Source organism: Indicator indicator, chromosome 17, assembly GCF_027791375.1.
Source record: "Indicator indicator isolate 239-I01 chromosome 17, UM_Iind_1.1, whole genome shotgun sequence".
In the NCBI taxonomy this organism is placed as follows: Eukaryota; Metazoa; Chordata; class Aves; order Piciformes; family Indicatoridae; genus Indicator; species Indicator indicator.
The window spans coordinates 18,603,381-18,618,681 of record NC_072026.1 but is presented as its reverse complement, the minus strand read 5'-3'; the positions used below and the strand labels follow the sequence as shown (position 1 = coordinate 18,618,681).

The window sequence follows — 15,301 nt, the reverse complement described above, 5'->3', positions numbered from 1 at the left end:
GAGTTATCTATGCTGCTGACATTGCTGCTCACCAGCTTGTTTCAATGAGAGCCCAGTCTCCTGAGGAGCTGTCCCTGGGAGCATGGGGCTGCTGTCTGCCTCACAGCGCTTAGGGGTTGACTTCCATGTCCTGCATCTGTTCTGACAGGCGGCGCTTCTGCAGCCGCTCTCTGGTGAGTTTTGGTCCCTCAGATGCATTGATTTACAGACCTTTCCTCTGCAACACAGCTTTTCTCTATGACAGTCCATGTAGCACATGATAACTCAGCAGCCTAAATTATTCAGGCAAATTGAATGTGTTTGGCTTGTTCCAAACTTTTTTTTTTGTTTCCTTTCAGTGCTGTCAGGAGAACAGGTAGTCCTGATGCTTGTATCCAACTCATTCCAGTGCCAGGGAGACACAAATAGCTCAAGCATAACCCATGTTTTACTTTGTTCATCACTTACTTCTACCTGCAGCTGTGTTTTTTTCTGGGCATAGTTTTGCCTCATAACAGTCTTTGCCACGCATCTGGGTTTGCTCCCTTCTGGTGCGTTGCTGGGAAGTCTCTTTGTCTTGCAGTGGAAACTCCCTTTTAAAGCCCAAAGAACTTACTCCCTCTGCTCCACCCTTTAGCCACGTGGAAATATGTTCACTTGTACAAATATTTTGACCCATTAGTCATGACTGCAGGATCCAGGAGCCTCACATTAATGAAGATGAGTAATTAAGATGAACAATTTCACCTGCAATTCTCTCATTGCCTGTCCTCTGCTTTGTCAGTCTTACTCCCTTGTTATTGGGTAGGTATGTTCAATTAAATCACTGTAAAATCCAGGCAAACCTTTCGCTGGGCAGATGTGCCTTGCAGAAACCACCAAGCTCTGGCACATGAGGTGGTGAGGAGATGCTTTGTCAGTGCAAAAATAGCCCTTTGCTTTCTGGAAGCTGATTTGCATCAGGAACTTCTGGGTATAGCTGGGTATAAAGGCATTGGCTTTCACTCTCCAAACGTGTCTGGAGATTAGGATCTGACCCAATGCCTGTTGAATCCAGCAGAACTCTTTCAGATGAGACCATTGGGCTTAAAATAGGACCCAAGACAGGTGGCATCCTCAGGGGATGTGCTCTGGTCTTTGCTTGAGACATCGGTCATCTCAGCCTCTGTTCAGAGGTGAACTCAGCAACAAGATGCCTGAGCACCTCTAATTCAGCAAACAAGGCAGAGCTGCTGCTGGGGGAGGGAGGTTTGCCTTGGAAAATTCTAGCTGCAAATGAGACGCATGATTTTAGGAATTAGAATAATTACCCCCTGGAACAGGCTCCCAAGGGATGTGATATATTCTGTATCACTTAGGGTCTTTTAAATCACATTTGCATGTTTCTCCTAAAAGCGTGCCTAGTCACTCAAAGTGAAGGGCTGTGCTGGAGAAGCACAGCATGATGGAGCTGAGCAACCCCTGCTTTGCAAAGGAGCAGAGCAGGGAGTCGCCGTGGTCTTGTGTGGATTAAGCTCTGCAGATCCTTGGAGGAGTGGGTTTCAATGTGACTTTGAGGAGAAAAACTCACAACTGTCCCCTTGGCCAGTGCTGGCTGCTGTGCAGGAATGTGCAGAACTGAGCAAGTAACCACGCTGAGGATGAATCAGGCGTGAACTCCCCAGCCAAAATCCTCCTTCCCTCTCCAAACACATGTGGTCCTCTCCTGGCTGAATCAGGCATCCCCAGGGGCTGAGCAATCCTGGCTGTATCAGTGTTTCCAAGACGTTCCCTCCTACCACTCCCTAAGTGATGAGAGTGTTTTTGAAGACCTCATCATTTCCTGGCCTTTCCCTTTTATCTCTCCAAACAGCAAGCAAATGAGCAGCCCTTCAGCTTTTAGTTACTGTTTCTGCACCCAGTGAGCTATCACAGGCTGTTGACGGTGACTTTTCTCTTTTCCATGCTTCTGCCTGCAGGATTTGGGGAGATAATTCATTTGGTCCTGGTGCTTTGTCAACTTTCAGCAGTTGTAATTGCCTAATGATCAGTGCTGATGCTGTTGTTAAGCCTGTTAAAACTTTCTCCTGCTGAACAGCCAGACTGCAGCTGTCTCATCATGTCCTGCCTGCTGTGTTGGCTGGGGCCACCTCTGATGCTCCCTCCTCAGCTCTAGCTTTGCTTGTTGCTTCCCAGCCCACCTCAGCTGCTGCCAGCACTCACTCAGGGTGATGGATCAGCAGGGTTCTACCCACGCTTGGGAACTACATCCATGGGTACCAATAACTGAAGAGTCACCCCACAGAGAGCCAGATGCTTTCCAGGGTGAATCTTCTCTTGCCCATCCCAATGCCTGTGCTGGCTCCAAAAAGCCTCGTGCTGGGGATGAATGTGGCCCATGGCCCCAAGCCATGGCAGGGTGGATGAGAGGAGCTCTTTGGGGGAGACTGTCATTGGTAGGGCATTGCTATTTAGCCACCTTCACACCGTTTTTGCTCTTCCATTTCTCGTGTGCCTTTTGCGTCTTTCGTTATTGCTGATTTAGAGCTCTAACTGGCTACATTTCATGCTATCACCTTCTTTGCTATGCATCTGAGGTGCCCAACTGGCTGGTGCCATCTCTCGAAGCCCCCGATGCTCATCCACGCCTCTTCCAAAGCTGTTTCTTACTTAATGGCCCACACTGAACATTAGTGCATTACCATCCCTTTTCCAAGAACTGTCTCCATCCACTCTTCTCTCGTCCCCCAGTGCCTCATCCAATTTAATTAATTATACTTAGTATATTACGCATCCTGTCAAAGTTTTTCCTTTCCGAGCTTTAATGGTTTTTTAATTCTAATGCATGCTGCATGTGGAAGTGTTTTAGAGAGGAGGCGAGCATGCAGTGGCAAAGAGGCATCATTACATCTGCAGACAGCGAGGGTGGATCCCTACAGAGAGGCTCCAGCAGAACTGCTGCAGCACTGCCTTCCCCTTGTGTGCTTGGGGGGGGAAAGTCAGGCTGATTCCCTCTGCAGAGGGGCACATTTGGGTTAAACTTACCCACTTATAGTGCATCTCACCCTGCTGCCGCAGAAGCGGGCACCCGGTCGGTGGCTCAGCCCTGGCACTGGCTGCGTCTTCGGGGCTGCCGCAGCCCTGTGGTGAACTCCAGTGTAATGAACCTCACTCCTCTCCTCGCACTGACTGTGTCTGAGAGCACCAAATTACATGAGTCATTTCAGCCTTGCTTTATCCCCGTGAAGAAAGGCAGTGTTAAGGATGCGGTGGGGACTGGACTAATCAGGTAACACCGGCTGGGGCTGGTACCTATCGCTCTTTATTTCCCAGTGACAGTTAAAAGGTTTGGTCAGAAAAGTGGTTCAGGAGGAATGACTTTGTGGGGTCTTATACTTTCTAGCTTTGGCTATTTCCAGATAAAACCTCTCAGACTAAGAGGGTTGTGGCTTGGTGGGTTTTTTTCCTTGCCTGTCAGTGTTGCAAAGTGCTTAGGTTTTGAAAATCCAGCTGGGCTCTGTCTGTCTGTCACACCAGCACCAGGAGTAACGATGCCGTGGTGCAATTTAGCTGACAGCCCCATGAACCGGGGCCAGGAGCCAACACAGTCCAGCCTGACCTCAGGGCAGCACTGCAGAAACACGCTTTGGAGAATTCGGATATCGTCGGTGGCTGTGCAGATGGAGCTTGGGCCAGAAGTCTGCTGTGCTCCAGCAGCACCAGGACACCAGCCTTGGGAGCAAGAGCCTCCTGCCCCTGCACTGGAGCCACAGGATGGGAATGTATATGGCAGGTGGCAAGGTGTATGCCTGTAAGCCAAGGTGGCATGCAGGCACCCCATGTTGGACTCAGCACTGGAGCCCAAGTGCCCAGGGGTTGGCATCAGCTTGGCAGAAGCCATGGAGCTGTGGAGCTGACTGCTTTCCTTGCAGTGCTTACATAGATCATTGCAATCTGGTTATGCTCCATTCTCATTGCTCAGCTATCGCCCTGGGTCTCTTACATTTACAACCCCAGACAAACTTGAGGGCTTGTTCTCCATCTCATCCCCATGGCTGTGGGATGAATGGGATAGAACAGGATGGGACCCCACCTGCATTGCTGGAAATTGATCTTGTCCGTGACTCACAGGTAATGCAATGGCCATAAGCTTTTAAGGAGGTTTTAGATTTGACTTTTGACCTTTTAGTAATTTTTTGGTGTTTAATTATACACTACGATCACTCTCATAATGAATGACTGTAAACTTACTTGCCAGAACAGTTTCAGCTGCATTTAATGGGCCAGATTCCCAGGCTTTGGCAATGCTGCAATCTCTTCTGGTGGCCATGGGGCCAGTCTAACTTGTGGCTGGCGTTCCCTTGGCATCACTGTTATCCCTCCTTGACGTGGAGCTGGCGCCTCATTTGAGCAGTCTGTGTAGATTGGGGGCCAGAGCAGAGAGGAACAGAAGTGTCTTTGTGTCACCATGAGTGACGGTGCTGCATCAGACCATGAGTGATGTTAGATGCTGGACAATGTAGGGCAGCTTTTGCACACCTGTCCCCATGGCAATTGCAGTTCCCTGTGGGATTTTATGATGCAACCACCCTAGACCAGCATCAATCATAGGACACCTCTACTTTAGTGGAGAGGATCCTTCAGCATGGAAAAATCTTGTATTCATCCAAAAAAAGAGTTAAAGTAGAACACCAGGGAGGGGATAATGCTGAGCTGCAGGGTGGAGGAGTGAGAGGTCAATGTCATGATGAGACATGGCTAGCAACCAATGCTTTTGGTTTAAAGTGAGAAAAAGGGGATAATTCCCTAGCTATCTCTTGACAGTGGGGAACGCCCCATCGTGCTGGGAAGCCTTCCAGCTTCAGAGCTGTGCACTTTTAGAAAGTACAAAGAGCTTCTCATAATGTTTTGCCTTGTGGGTACGTCTATGATTAATTCCGTGCAAGCATTACTGGTGCAATAACAATACTGGAGGTCCTAAAACTGAGAAAGGAAACACATTTGGCTTGTACTTCATACACAATCACTTACACTTAAGCTATTGATAGTTGATTGGGATCTGTAGACTGCTGGGCTGGTGCCACTGGGTTTCTGAGCGCGTTCAATGGCTGGAACAGACAGCAAGGCTGTAGGTTTTGGCAAGCTGTAGGTCTCATTAGTCAGGCTGACTGTATCTGACACGAGAGATTCCCATCCACCAAGATGAAGCTCACTTCCCTAGGCTTTGGCTGACGTCCCAACAATATTTACATGAAGGACAACAGAGGATCAGTGTTAGATTAAGGCTGTGAGTTTCCAGTAGGCAGACAGTTAAATATTCCATTGAAATACTCTTTTGATTATTTAGATAATAATGAAGTTTATGCATGTCCTTGAGAAATCTGGGGAAAGGCAGTTGTTTTATGCTAAGCATGCAAAGATGTGTTTAATCTTGATAATAGGAGTAAATTATGTATCAGCATTTATAACCTCAGCTCCTTTATTTCTCACTTGTTGTGCAGAAGCACCAGAAACTTCACGGGGATGGGAGAGCTGTGCTAGGTGGTTGCACAAGAGAAGAGGCAGGTGGGGATCTCATGCAGGGTCTCGCCCTGGCCCTCCCCATTCCAGTGAGGGGAGGAGAAGGATGGATTATTCTGCTTCGTCTTGGCCAAGGGAGGTGCAGGTTGTGGTATGACATTCATCAGGAGCACCCCAAGGGTTGCACATCAGTCTGGGTGAGGTGAGGGCAGGGATGCTGCTCTGATGGGCGCTTGCAGTGCAAGCGTCTGGGAATTGCTTCTTATCTCATAGAATTGTTTTGATTGGAAAAGACCTCTAACATTGAGTCCAACCTTCAACCTAAGACCCCCGTCACCATTAAACCATGTCCCAAAGTGCCATGTCTTCATGTTTCATGAACACTTTCAGGGGTATTGGCTCCACCACCTCCCTTGGGAGCCTGTTCCAATGCCTGACCACTCTTTCAGGAAAGAAGTTTTTCCTAATATCCAACCTAACCCTCCCCTGGCACAATTTCAGGCCATTTGCTCTTGTTCTGTCACCTTATATTAGGGGGAATAGACCAATCCCATAGACCAATCCCTCACTTCACTATGACCTCCTTTCAGGGAGATGTAGAGAGCACTGAGGTGTCCTTTAAGCCTCCTCTTCTCCAAACTAAACAATCCCAGTTCTCTCATCCAACATCTCCTCCAGCTGTATTTTGTTTTGTGGAATTTTTATCAGAATCACTGAGTAATGATTTTCTGAGAAGCACTTAGTTTTGGATGGAACAGAGTAAATAATTTCATTTATTGCTGCTGTTGGAACATGGCTGCCTGGCTGGTCCCACCTTACCCCAACAAACTATGTGACTTTGTCTATTTTGGATGTGACAATGGCAGAGAGAAGTAACCTTTGGATTAATTTGCATTATCTACTAAAGTCCCATTAAATGGCAAGCAGCTGGTGTCAAAGGCATAAATGGAGACAAAGTTTTGCTCCCAATTGTAGGAGATGTGTTTAAACAGACTAGAAATGTTTCCATCTCTGCAGGGTATAATATACTCAAATGGTTACATTAACATGAAAAAAATATAAGAAAGAATGTATTTAGGACAATCCCTCTGTATCCAGTGTTAATGAAATTGAATTCCAGTAATGAAGTCAAAGGGTTGTATTCTGCACTTGGTGCAGGCAGTGCAGGAGCTGCCATTAGCATTAATGGGCGCTGTGCCTATGAATTACGGAGCCGTGATGGTTCCAGATGGAAAAGGTCTATCAGATCCCAGAGCGATATCCTCTCTGAGGACTAAACCCTGCATCCCAACATCCGTTAGGATGTTAATGAGCCCTGTACCCAAGCATGAGTAGCAGAGCTTCAGAGGTGAAGTCCCCACCGCTCCACGGGCCACTTCAGAAATGGATTAATTGGAGTTTAACTGGCGCGTTCCAACGTCCCTCTGAAGGGGAATTAATTTTGCAGTGTGAGTGAGGTGGGGATTGGCAGGTGGTCCCAGACAAAGGGGGCAGCCAGCATTAAATTGCCTTCCAGCCCACAATACCTTCTGGGTCTGTCTTTGCTGTGGTGCACAGAGTGCCCAAACAGCAGTTCCTCTTGCCACAGCCACCTTCTCATCCCAATGACTTCAGCGCTTTTCCAGAGAAAATCTTTTGCATCAAATCTATCCTTAACCCTCCAGTGCGTAGCTAGCCCACGCACCCCAGATGTCGGTGTGTCAGGCACCATTCATGGTACAGGGATCATTCTGCAGAATAATATTACCATTATTAACAGTAATTGAGAGCAGGGGAAGAGGGAAATGAGCCAACCCCCCCACTGGTGTAAATCAGTGCACATCCTCAGTTCTCCCTGGGAGCTGTGTGTATCTGCAGCAGCTGTGTATATCTGCAGCAGCGAGCTCCATCACATCTCTCCACTGACCACTACAGAAGTGCTGCCCAGGAGCTGCATTCAGCCATGGGTCCTTATCAGCAATCTCCTGATAAATTAATCTAATTCACATCCCATGTTTCATTTAAATAATTCCTTGCAGGCATTTGTTTTGTCCAACCACTCTTGACCTCCTGCATTGGCACAGACAATCCAGGATTAAAAATGCAGCATTTTTTAGCTTGTACAAATCCCCAACAATGGCAAAAGAGAGGAAAAGAAATGCTCCTCATTGCAGTAAAGAGCATTTGTCACTGTCCCTGGTTATTAGTATCCTCTGAGCATTGTGCAAAGGAAGCCACGCCAGGATTACATTTCTGCATTGACTGGAGATTTCTTGTTAGGAAAGGCGAAGGAGGCTCTGTATAAGCCCACAGGTCAAAAATATAATACACTATTCCCCACCTCTTGGTTCCTGATATTATGCTATTAGGGGAGATAAAGCAGAGGTGCAGAGTCTTAATTTACAAGCAAATGATGAACCACGGCTGGGGACTGTTTGTATTTTGCCCGAGCTTACTGTTTTATCTGGGGTGTAATGCGGTGGATCATGGCTTCTGAGCTGGGAACAGCCGCTGCTGATCGGGTGGAGGGCAGGTGGGAGTGCTGGGTGCTGCTCGAGGACATGCCTCATGCCTTGTGGTGTACATCCCCGAGAAAATTAAGGTGCTGGAGTTTAAAAGAAACCCTGAAGTAGCTGGGAGAGGAGTGTTAAATAATGCAGTTGCGCATTGTCCATGAAAGATGGCTAACCATGAGTAAACATCAACAGCAGTGTTTGATCCCTTCATGTTTACTATTTATTCATATTTATTATTCATAAATTCCGTCACAAATGTTAGGCCTGCACCCCAGTGAGACATTTGCATTTTATTTTAAGTTTGATTCCTCCTCCCTCCCTTAGTTTCATGAACTGAGATTTAATGATTTGCTTTTCCACATCGTTCCCATGCTGGCTCTCCCTGGCTCTCCTCTTCTTGTTTTAGGAAGAGATTTCTAACATGGAAAAGTGATATTTGAATAGATTCCCCTAAGGCAATCAATTTACTTTTAATTTGTCTGGAACTAAGCTTTTCTTTGTTGCAATGAGAAAGGATTGAAACTGCTGTAAAATTTATTAGCTTCCAGGAAGATTTTGAAATGAATTTTTTAATGATCGTGCTGTTTGCTGTACCCAGGAGCAGTGTCATCGTGATTACAGTATAATCATACGGTTGCTGAAGAAACACCAAAATGAGGAGATAAAGCCAGACTCCTGCACACCAGTACCTGTGGTACCAACCCAGGTCCAGGCATGCATGCCCCACGCTGGCATGGGACTGGGGCTTTGGGCTGCAGCTGCTCAGCACGATTCTCACTCCTGCACTCCAGGCAGGTCCCAGCCAGGCTGCCATCCTTCCAGTGTCCCTTCCCCCCCCCCCCCAATATTTCATTTTCAAGCAGCTCCTCCGCTCCTTTTCCTTGCTCCCTATGTAATAGCGCAAATGAGCTCTAGTTACTCACCCCAGCAAAGCTGCTCTGACACGGATTGGATTGAACTGAGCGACTGTTTGAAAATGGAACCTCCAGGGACTATTGTCATCGCCCAAATTGCACCTTAGATTGTATAACAGCACATGTCACCTGGCCATTTATCAGGAATATTACATTCCCAGGCACTTGCACCTTGCCACGATTTAACTTTGTCTCTTTGGCCAGCTCTGCGATTCCACTGGAGATAATTCAATTGCTCAGAGAGCTGCAGGGGTGCTTGCACACTGGCTTCCTGTTGCTCTGTGCAGGTAGGCAGGCTTTGAACAAAAGGCTGAAAGCATCTCTACACCCTGGATGTTTCTTAGTCCTTCCTTTTAGTGAGAGAAGGCCCTGTGCAGGGAGGAGCTGGAGGCTCTGTTGTTCCAGTGCCCATGTCCTCTGCCACCTCCTCCTGAGCACCTCTTGGCTTTTGGCTTTCAGGCATCTTGACTTTTCTGGCCAAGAGCTTTTATGGAGAGATTGGGAAGTGCTGAGGGTCTCAACTAGACAAACATCAGGGCACTCAGCTCCTGGAGTCAGGGCAAGCCTGGTGTTTCTTGTCACCTCCCTGCTTTCTGTGTCATTGTGCCAGTGTCCCTACCAGTGACATGGGCTCTGTCTATGCAGGTAGATGAGCCACAGGTGTCATTGTCTCTCCCACCAAGTTATCCTGCAGCTGCCTACTGCCTGTCTCAGACCTCACAGCAGGGCTTGATGGGGCTTGTCATTTGTCTTTGTGCTGGTCCCCTGAGGTGCAAATAGAGAAAGTTTGAAATCTGGAACTCAGCCTGGGTTTTGCTGTACTTGTTGAGGAGCATATTTATTCTAGAGGCAGCTGTTGGTTTTATTTTGTTTCATATTTGCTATGTAAGAGCTTACATATAGCAATGACACATTTCTTTCTGCCAAGCCTGACTTCATGATAACTGCTCACCTCTTCTTGGCAAGGCTTCTGTCAGGATGTTGTGTACCATGGGGAACATTTTCAAAGTGACTCTGCCCCTAAGGTGCTCTGAGGCAAGATTCTGGACTTGTGCTGAGGGAAGGCAGAATAACTGAAAACTGGACATTGCTGCTGCGGGACCTGCACATGTCATGTGCCACAGCACACAGCCATCACCTGTGCACGGCACTGGTGCTCAGGTGAGTGGTTCAGCGTCTCTCTGGACAGCCTCTGTGTGACATGGGTGACCCTACAGCTGCATGTGCAACAGGACTCTTCCCCCCAGCCTGTGTGGTGTGCTTGGCTCATTAGAAAGCCCAGTCCGGCTCAGAGTGCCTTGCACAACCCTGGGCCATGCTGTTGTCCTTACACAGCCTATGCCAGCTGATGGGTTGGTGCCGGCTGGGTGCATTGGGCTCCTCCACTGAGTTGAGCAGTTGAGCTCTTCGGGGACTCCTATCTGAAATGAGCTGTTTACTCTGTGGCTTGTGCAAAGCAATGCTGAATCACAGAATTGTTTCAGTTGGAAAAGACCTTAAAGATCATCAAGGGCCACCATTCTCTAACTCTACCAAGGTCTGGGGCTAAGCCATGTCCCTCAGCACCACATCTCTGCCTCTTTTAAACACTTCCAGGGATGGGGAATCAGCCACCTCCCTGTGGAGCTCGTTCTAGTGTTTAGTAAGCTGTGGTGTTGCTCACTCAGCTCTGCCTTTTCCCTTTACTTCTCTCGCAGCCACATCGGGCAGCAGTTCGGCGCTGGCTTGCTCAGCCCCCTGCCATCCGGGTGCGCGGAGGCGGGGAGCTGCCTGTTTTGGCTGCCTGCCACTCGTCATTTCATGCGTGGTGCGGTGGTTATTACCTGGGCTCTGCTTCTCGCATGAATAGCATTTTTCAGTGCAGACAGTAACAGTCATATTGACTAGGGCAGGTCTAGGGCTGTAAAAGAATTTCCTGTTGTCCTATTTCCGATTGTTAAAGTGATAAAAACCGAGCCAGAAGAGCACAGTAACGAGCCGGGGAATGTGAATGGCCGTCCTGGGTGCCGTTAGGGCTGGGTGAGTCAGACCTTGCTGCAAAGGGCAGCGCCGGGAGCCTGCCCAGAGGCTCCAAGCCTGCCTTTGCTCTGGGGCTGAGCTGGAGGAGGACACAAGGTGATAACACAGGAATCAATCCTCTGGAGGAGCCCAGAGCCCTCCGGGGCTTGCCTGCTTTGTATCTTGGACGGCAGAGGAGTGAATGTTTAAGGTTTGTCTGTATTGAATGTGCTTGTGGCATAAATATGGCATTTTATATCAATTACAGGGTTATGACAGTGATAGGTGGGTAGCTGAGGATCTTATTCCTCCATGGAAGAGCAGGTGCTGATGCTCAGTGCTCTGTGCCAGTCCCTGGGTCTGCTGCCAGGTCAGGGCTGATCTGGACAGCCTGGATACGTCTTGCCCCCAAGAGCAGGGTGGTCTCTGCCTGTGGGACGCGGTCTCTGCAGACCAAAGCTGGTATATGTGGTGGGGACAGGTGCAGGGAGGCAGAAATGTGCTATGGAGCTACCTCTTGTCTTCAGGTCTGTGGATGGATGGTGGCTTCTGCCCTTCTACCTGTCAGCCCAGGACATTTTTGTGCTTTTTACATTCCAATCATAAAATAAAGGATTGAAACAGTATAATTTAATGTAATGCCTTTCATCTCTTCTCCTGCCTGCATTTCAGCTGTCACTGATGTGACTTGTAGACAAGCATCTTGGTGTCCACAGCTGATCATCTCTCCAGCAGATAGGCACCACGCCAGCAATCTCTAACAAAGCTGCTCTTGAAGCATAGGTCCTTCTCTGGGGTTTGAGGAATATCCACTTGCAGTGCAGTAATCAGTGAAATCCTCAGTTTGTTTTTAGCTGTGAAATGAGCCAGCTTGGAATAAATGGCTCAAGGCAAGACAAACCTGCCTGTGCTCCTTCTGGGAGCACAGTTTGCCTCTGCTGTGATGGTCTTGTGCATGTGGGGCTGAGCTGTGGTGCTGGGCAGGGAAGGTGAGGAGCAGCAGCTCCCCCTGTGCCTTCCTGCACTGGACTAGCCGATTCTGGCATTTCATCTTTGTGGAGAGACTGAAGTGATGTGTACTCCAGCAACGTGCCCAAGGTCACACAGCACAATAAATCAGTGTCTCATCGGGAATGAGAACCCAAGATATTTCTGTAGCCCCTCCAGCCATCACCAAGTCCTCTGCTATCACAGCCAGACTACACAACTTTGTATGCCTGTAGCACCCCTTTTGAAGTTAAGCTGTGGATAAATAGGCAGACAGCAACATTTTCTGGGTAATTTTTCTTTTTTTTTTTCTTTTTTCTTTTTTTCCTCTTTTTTTATTTTGCTCAAGTACTTGAAAGTAACAGAATCAAAGTATAAGAGCACAGGCCTTCAGATCTTGGTGCAGGTTGTTCTGCATGTAAGGCTCAGAGCAGCCTTCCCTCAAACTGATGTAGAGACAGCTGCCAAAAGCCAGACCTCCTGCACGGCCACCCTGCACCATGTTCCGCACCGCTGGGTAGCTCCTCTGATATAGAGAAAAAAGCTAATGTTTTACCCATGGATTTTTCAGTTAATTGGCTTCTTCTCCTTTAAAAAAAAAAAAAATCTTTTTTTTTTTATATATATATTGAGGTCTGCCTTTTACTCGTTTATTCTCTGTAAGTGTTAAGCTGCTCATATTTTGGTGCATTGTGTTATGTGCTGAGAATTTTTATCAGCCGCCCTAGTGCTCGAATGTGGTGGAAATACCAATGTGTCTGAGGAGCGGAGGTTATGCACACAGATGTACAAAGCATCAAAATGAACGCTTTGCAGATGGACGGGAAGCAAACCCAGGCTGAGTCTGCACCTTCGCAGCCTTCAATCCATCAAACCGGCACCAAGCGAGCACCGTCTTGGATGGGTGATGGCATTAGTGCTTTAGTGCTGCTTTGCGTGTGCGTATAGGTTACGGTAGGAAGCTGCTCTGTCTTTGTGTAGGGAAAGAATGTGCTTTATGAGGGCTAGCTGCAATTACAAGTTCTTGTCAAATGAAAGAAAAATTGTAAATTGAGACTGAAAAGCAGCTGAGAGCCTATGGTGTTCAGTGGGAGCCATGGTCGGATGCTCAGCAAAGGCTGTTGAAACGCCTGGGTTTGATTTCCAGCTATGCACATGGCTGAGCCTGGCTGCTTCCTTAGGCCCCAGTTTGTCCATCTGTGATGGAGGGATAAGGTGGTGCGGTCCCTTGGGTTTGTTGGCAGAGTAAGGATGCATGCAAGCACCAGGCACGAATGTTTGCGCTGGCCTGGGAACCCTTAGTCCTGGGCATGGAAGGTCCTTGAAAGGGTTAAACCACCAATCCATATTTCAGCTGTGTAAAGTGGTGTTGGGACAGCCCCAAGTCGAGAGAAAGGATCTTTATTGCTCTTGTATGAATAAAGCCCCAGCGCTGGAAATGACACATTTAATCTTCAGTGGAGTGGGCAGTCTTGGAGATTTATAAAACCTCTGTTGTGTGGGAGGTCAGTGGGGATTAAGTAAAAAGTGAAAACTTACATATATACACACATATACACCAGCTAAAAAAAGAAAAGAAACTCCTCTCCTCCCTCCATTCTTTTCCCCCTCTGAAAAAAGTCAAGCTTAAATGTCACATCAAACCAAACTTACAACATGGTGGCTTTTAGCATGGGTTACAAAGCCCAGAAGGTGCTGACTCTGAGCAGCTTGGCACATGGGACAGGCTGGCTGTGAGGGATGTGCAGCCACAGCTCCTGTCCCCAGGTCACAGGTCTGTCAGTGACAGGTGACACACAGCCTGTTGGAAATTGAGCTTCAGTCTTGGAGCAGCAGAGCAATGGCAGTGGAAATCCCTCTTCTGAGCTGCGCCCTAAAAACAATTGCTGTTTGGGGTTGAGTGCTGCTGGGGTGACAGTGATGAGCATTGCCTGGCATGTTTGGGTCTCCCTGCCCAGGATGGTCTGGGGGGTGGTTGGTTACCCTTGGCAGGGGTCCCCAATTCACCAGCCCTTGTGTTTTCTCCACACAGATCAGAGTGAAGGATTTCATTGTAGGGAGGAGTGCCGCATTCTGGGCCACTCGGACAGGTGCTGGATGCCTCGCGGTGCCGTCCCCAGCCGTGCCAAGTCCCCTGAGCATGGGAGGAACGTCATTGCCCTCTCCATCGAGGCAACGGCGGTGGACACAGAGCCTTACGCAGACTGCAGCAGCACAAAAAGGACCTTTGCCACCTTCGGCAAGGAGGGCGGTGAGCCCCTCGCCGACGAGCGGCTTGCCAACCCCAAAGGCAAAAGAACGGTGGACCCGGCCGCCTGCAGCCCCAAGGTCAGCGGCGCCGTCCGCGAGGCGGGCAATGGCTGCGAGGCTGTCAGCCCTGTCACCTCCCCCCTCCACCTGAAGAGCCCTCTGTCCGTCAAGCCAGTGGCACCGTACGGTGCTGGGCACTGTGCCGGCAACCGGGAACGGGAGCCCTTTGGGAACAATGGCCCCTCCCGGCCAACCGAGGCGGAGCCCCGGGGGGCGGACAGTGAGAGTGGCGGGCAGGAGGGCAACCTGCTCCTTCAGGAACGCCGGGACAAGGACTCACCTGGCGCCCGGAGACTAAAAGACATCGTCCTCTAAGTGGCACCTGGCAAGAGGAGGAGGAGGAAGAGGAGGAAGACGAGGAGGATGAGGGACCGCACGGACTCCCAGCGCGGATTGTTTTTATGGCTTACCAATGGTTCACAGATTGCTGTATTTAAAAGCTTTCCCTAAATGTATTGTTTATAAATGAAGCTATCATTAATGTGACAATCCCACTCGTCTCAGCAGGCAGCAGGGGTGTGCAGCTGGGGCAAAGGAGCTGGTGGTTTGCTTTTTGCCGGGAGGCGGTGGGTGGCAGGGGTTGGGGGGGGCAGAGGTGAGACCCCTTTCCCTGGTCCTCAGGAGCGCTCGGTGTTCCCCTCCTCGGAGTTTATATATTTTTATATCTCCAAATGAAGATCAGTTTCCATTCCTGGAAAGAATGGAATGGTAAATTCCTTATTTGGACATCTTTAGTAATCAGCCCGGCGGTTTTGTAGCCTGGACAAAATAGTGGCCGCCGCTCGTGTGCAGCTGTTGGGAGTGACAGTGGGGTGGGTTTCAATATTCACCCAGCACAAGGTTGGTTGTATATGAAGATGTTGCTATTTTGCTATGGACACCCCTGCATTTATGAATCCTTTTGCTGTCACATGCCTATCTGTACTATTATTGTATTTGATATTGCAAATTACTGTATGTCTAGTGATGGCAAAAGGCTTTCAAGCTTAAAAAAAAAAAAAAGAAAAAAAAACAAAAAAAAAGGAAAAAAAAAAAGAAAGAAAACAAGAAAGGAAAAAATCACAAACATCTTACTGAAACTTCGGGGAACCTGCAGTTTTCAGACCCGGTGGAGCAAGC

At 48.5% G+C, this 15,301-nt stretch overlaps 1 protein-coding gene across 2 annotated transcripts in view; it reads left to right on the top strand.

Moving 5' to 3' along the window:
• The window catches only part of PCDH19 (protocadherin 19), a 58,958-nt gene extending 44,461 nt beyond the window's left edge, over positions 1 to 14,497 (top strand). For both annotated transcript variants that reach the window (XM_054388641.1, XM_054388640.1), the window contains exon 5: positions 13,905 to 14,497. In XM_054388641.1, coding sequence (XP_054244616.1) covers positions 13,905 to 14,497 — 593 coding nt within the window. The remainder of the gene's footprint in view (positions 1 to 13,904) is intronic.
• The last annotated feature ends 804 nt before the right edge of the window (positions 14,498 to 15,301 follow it).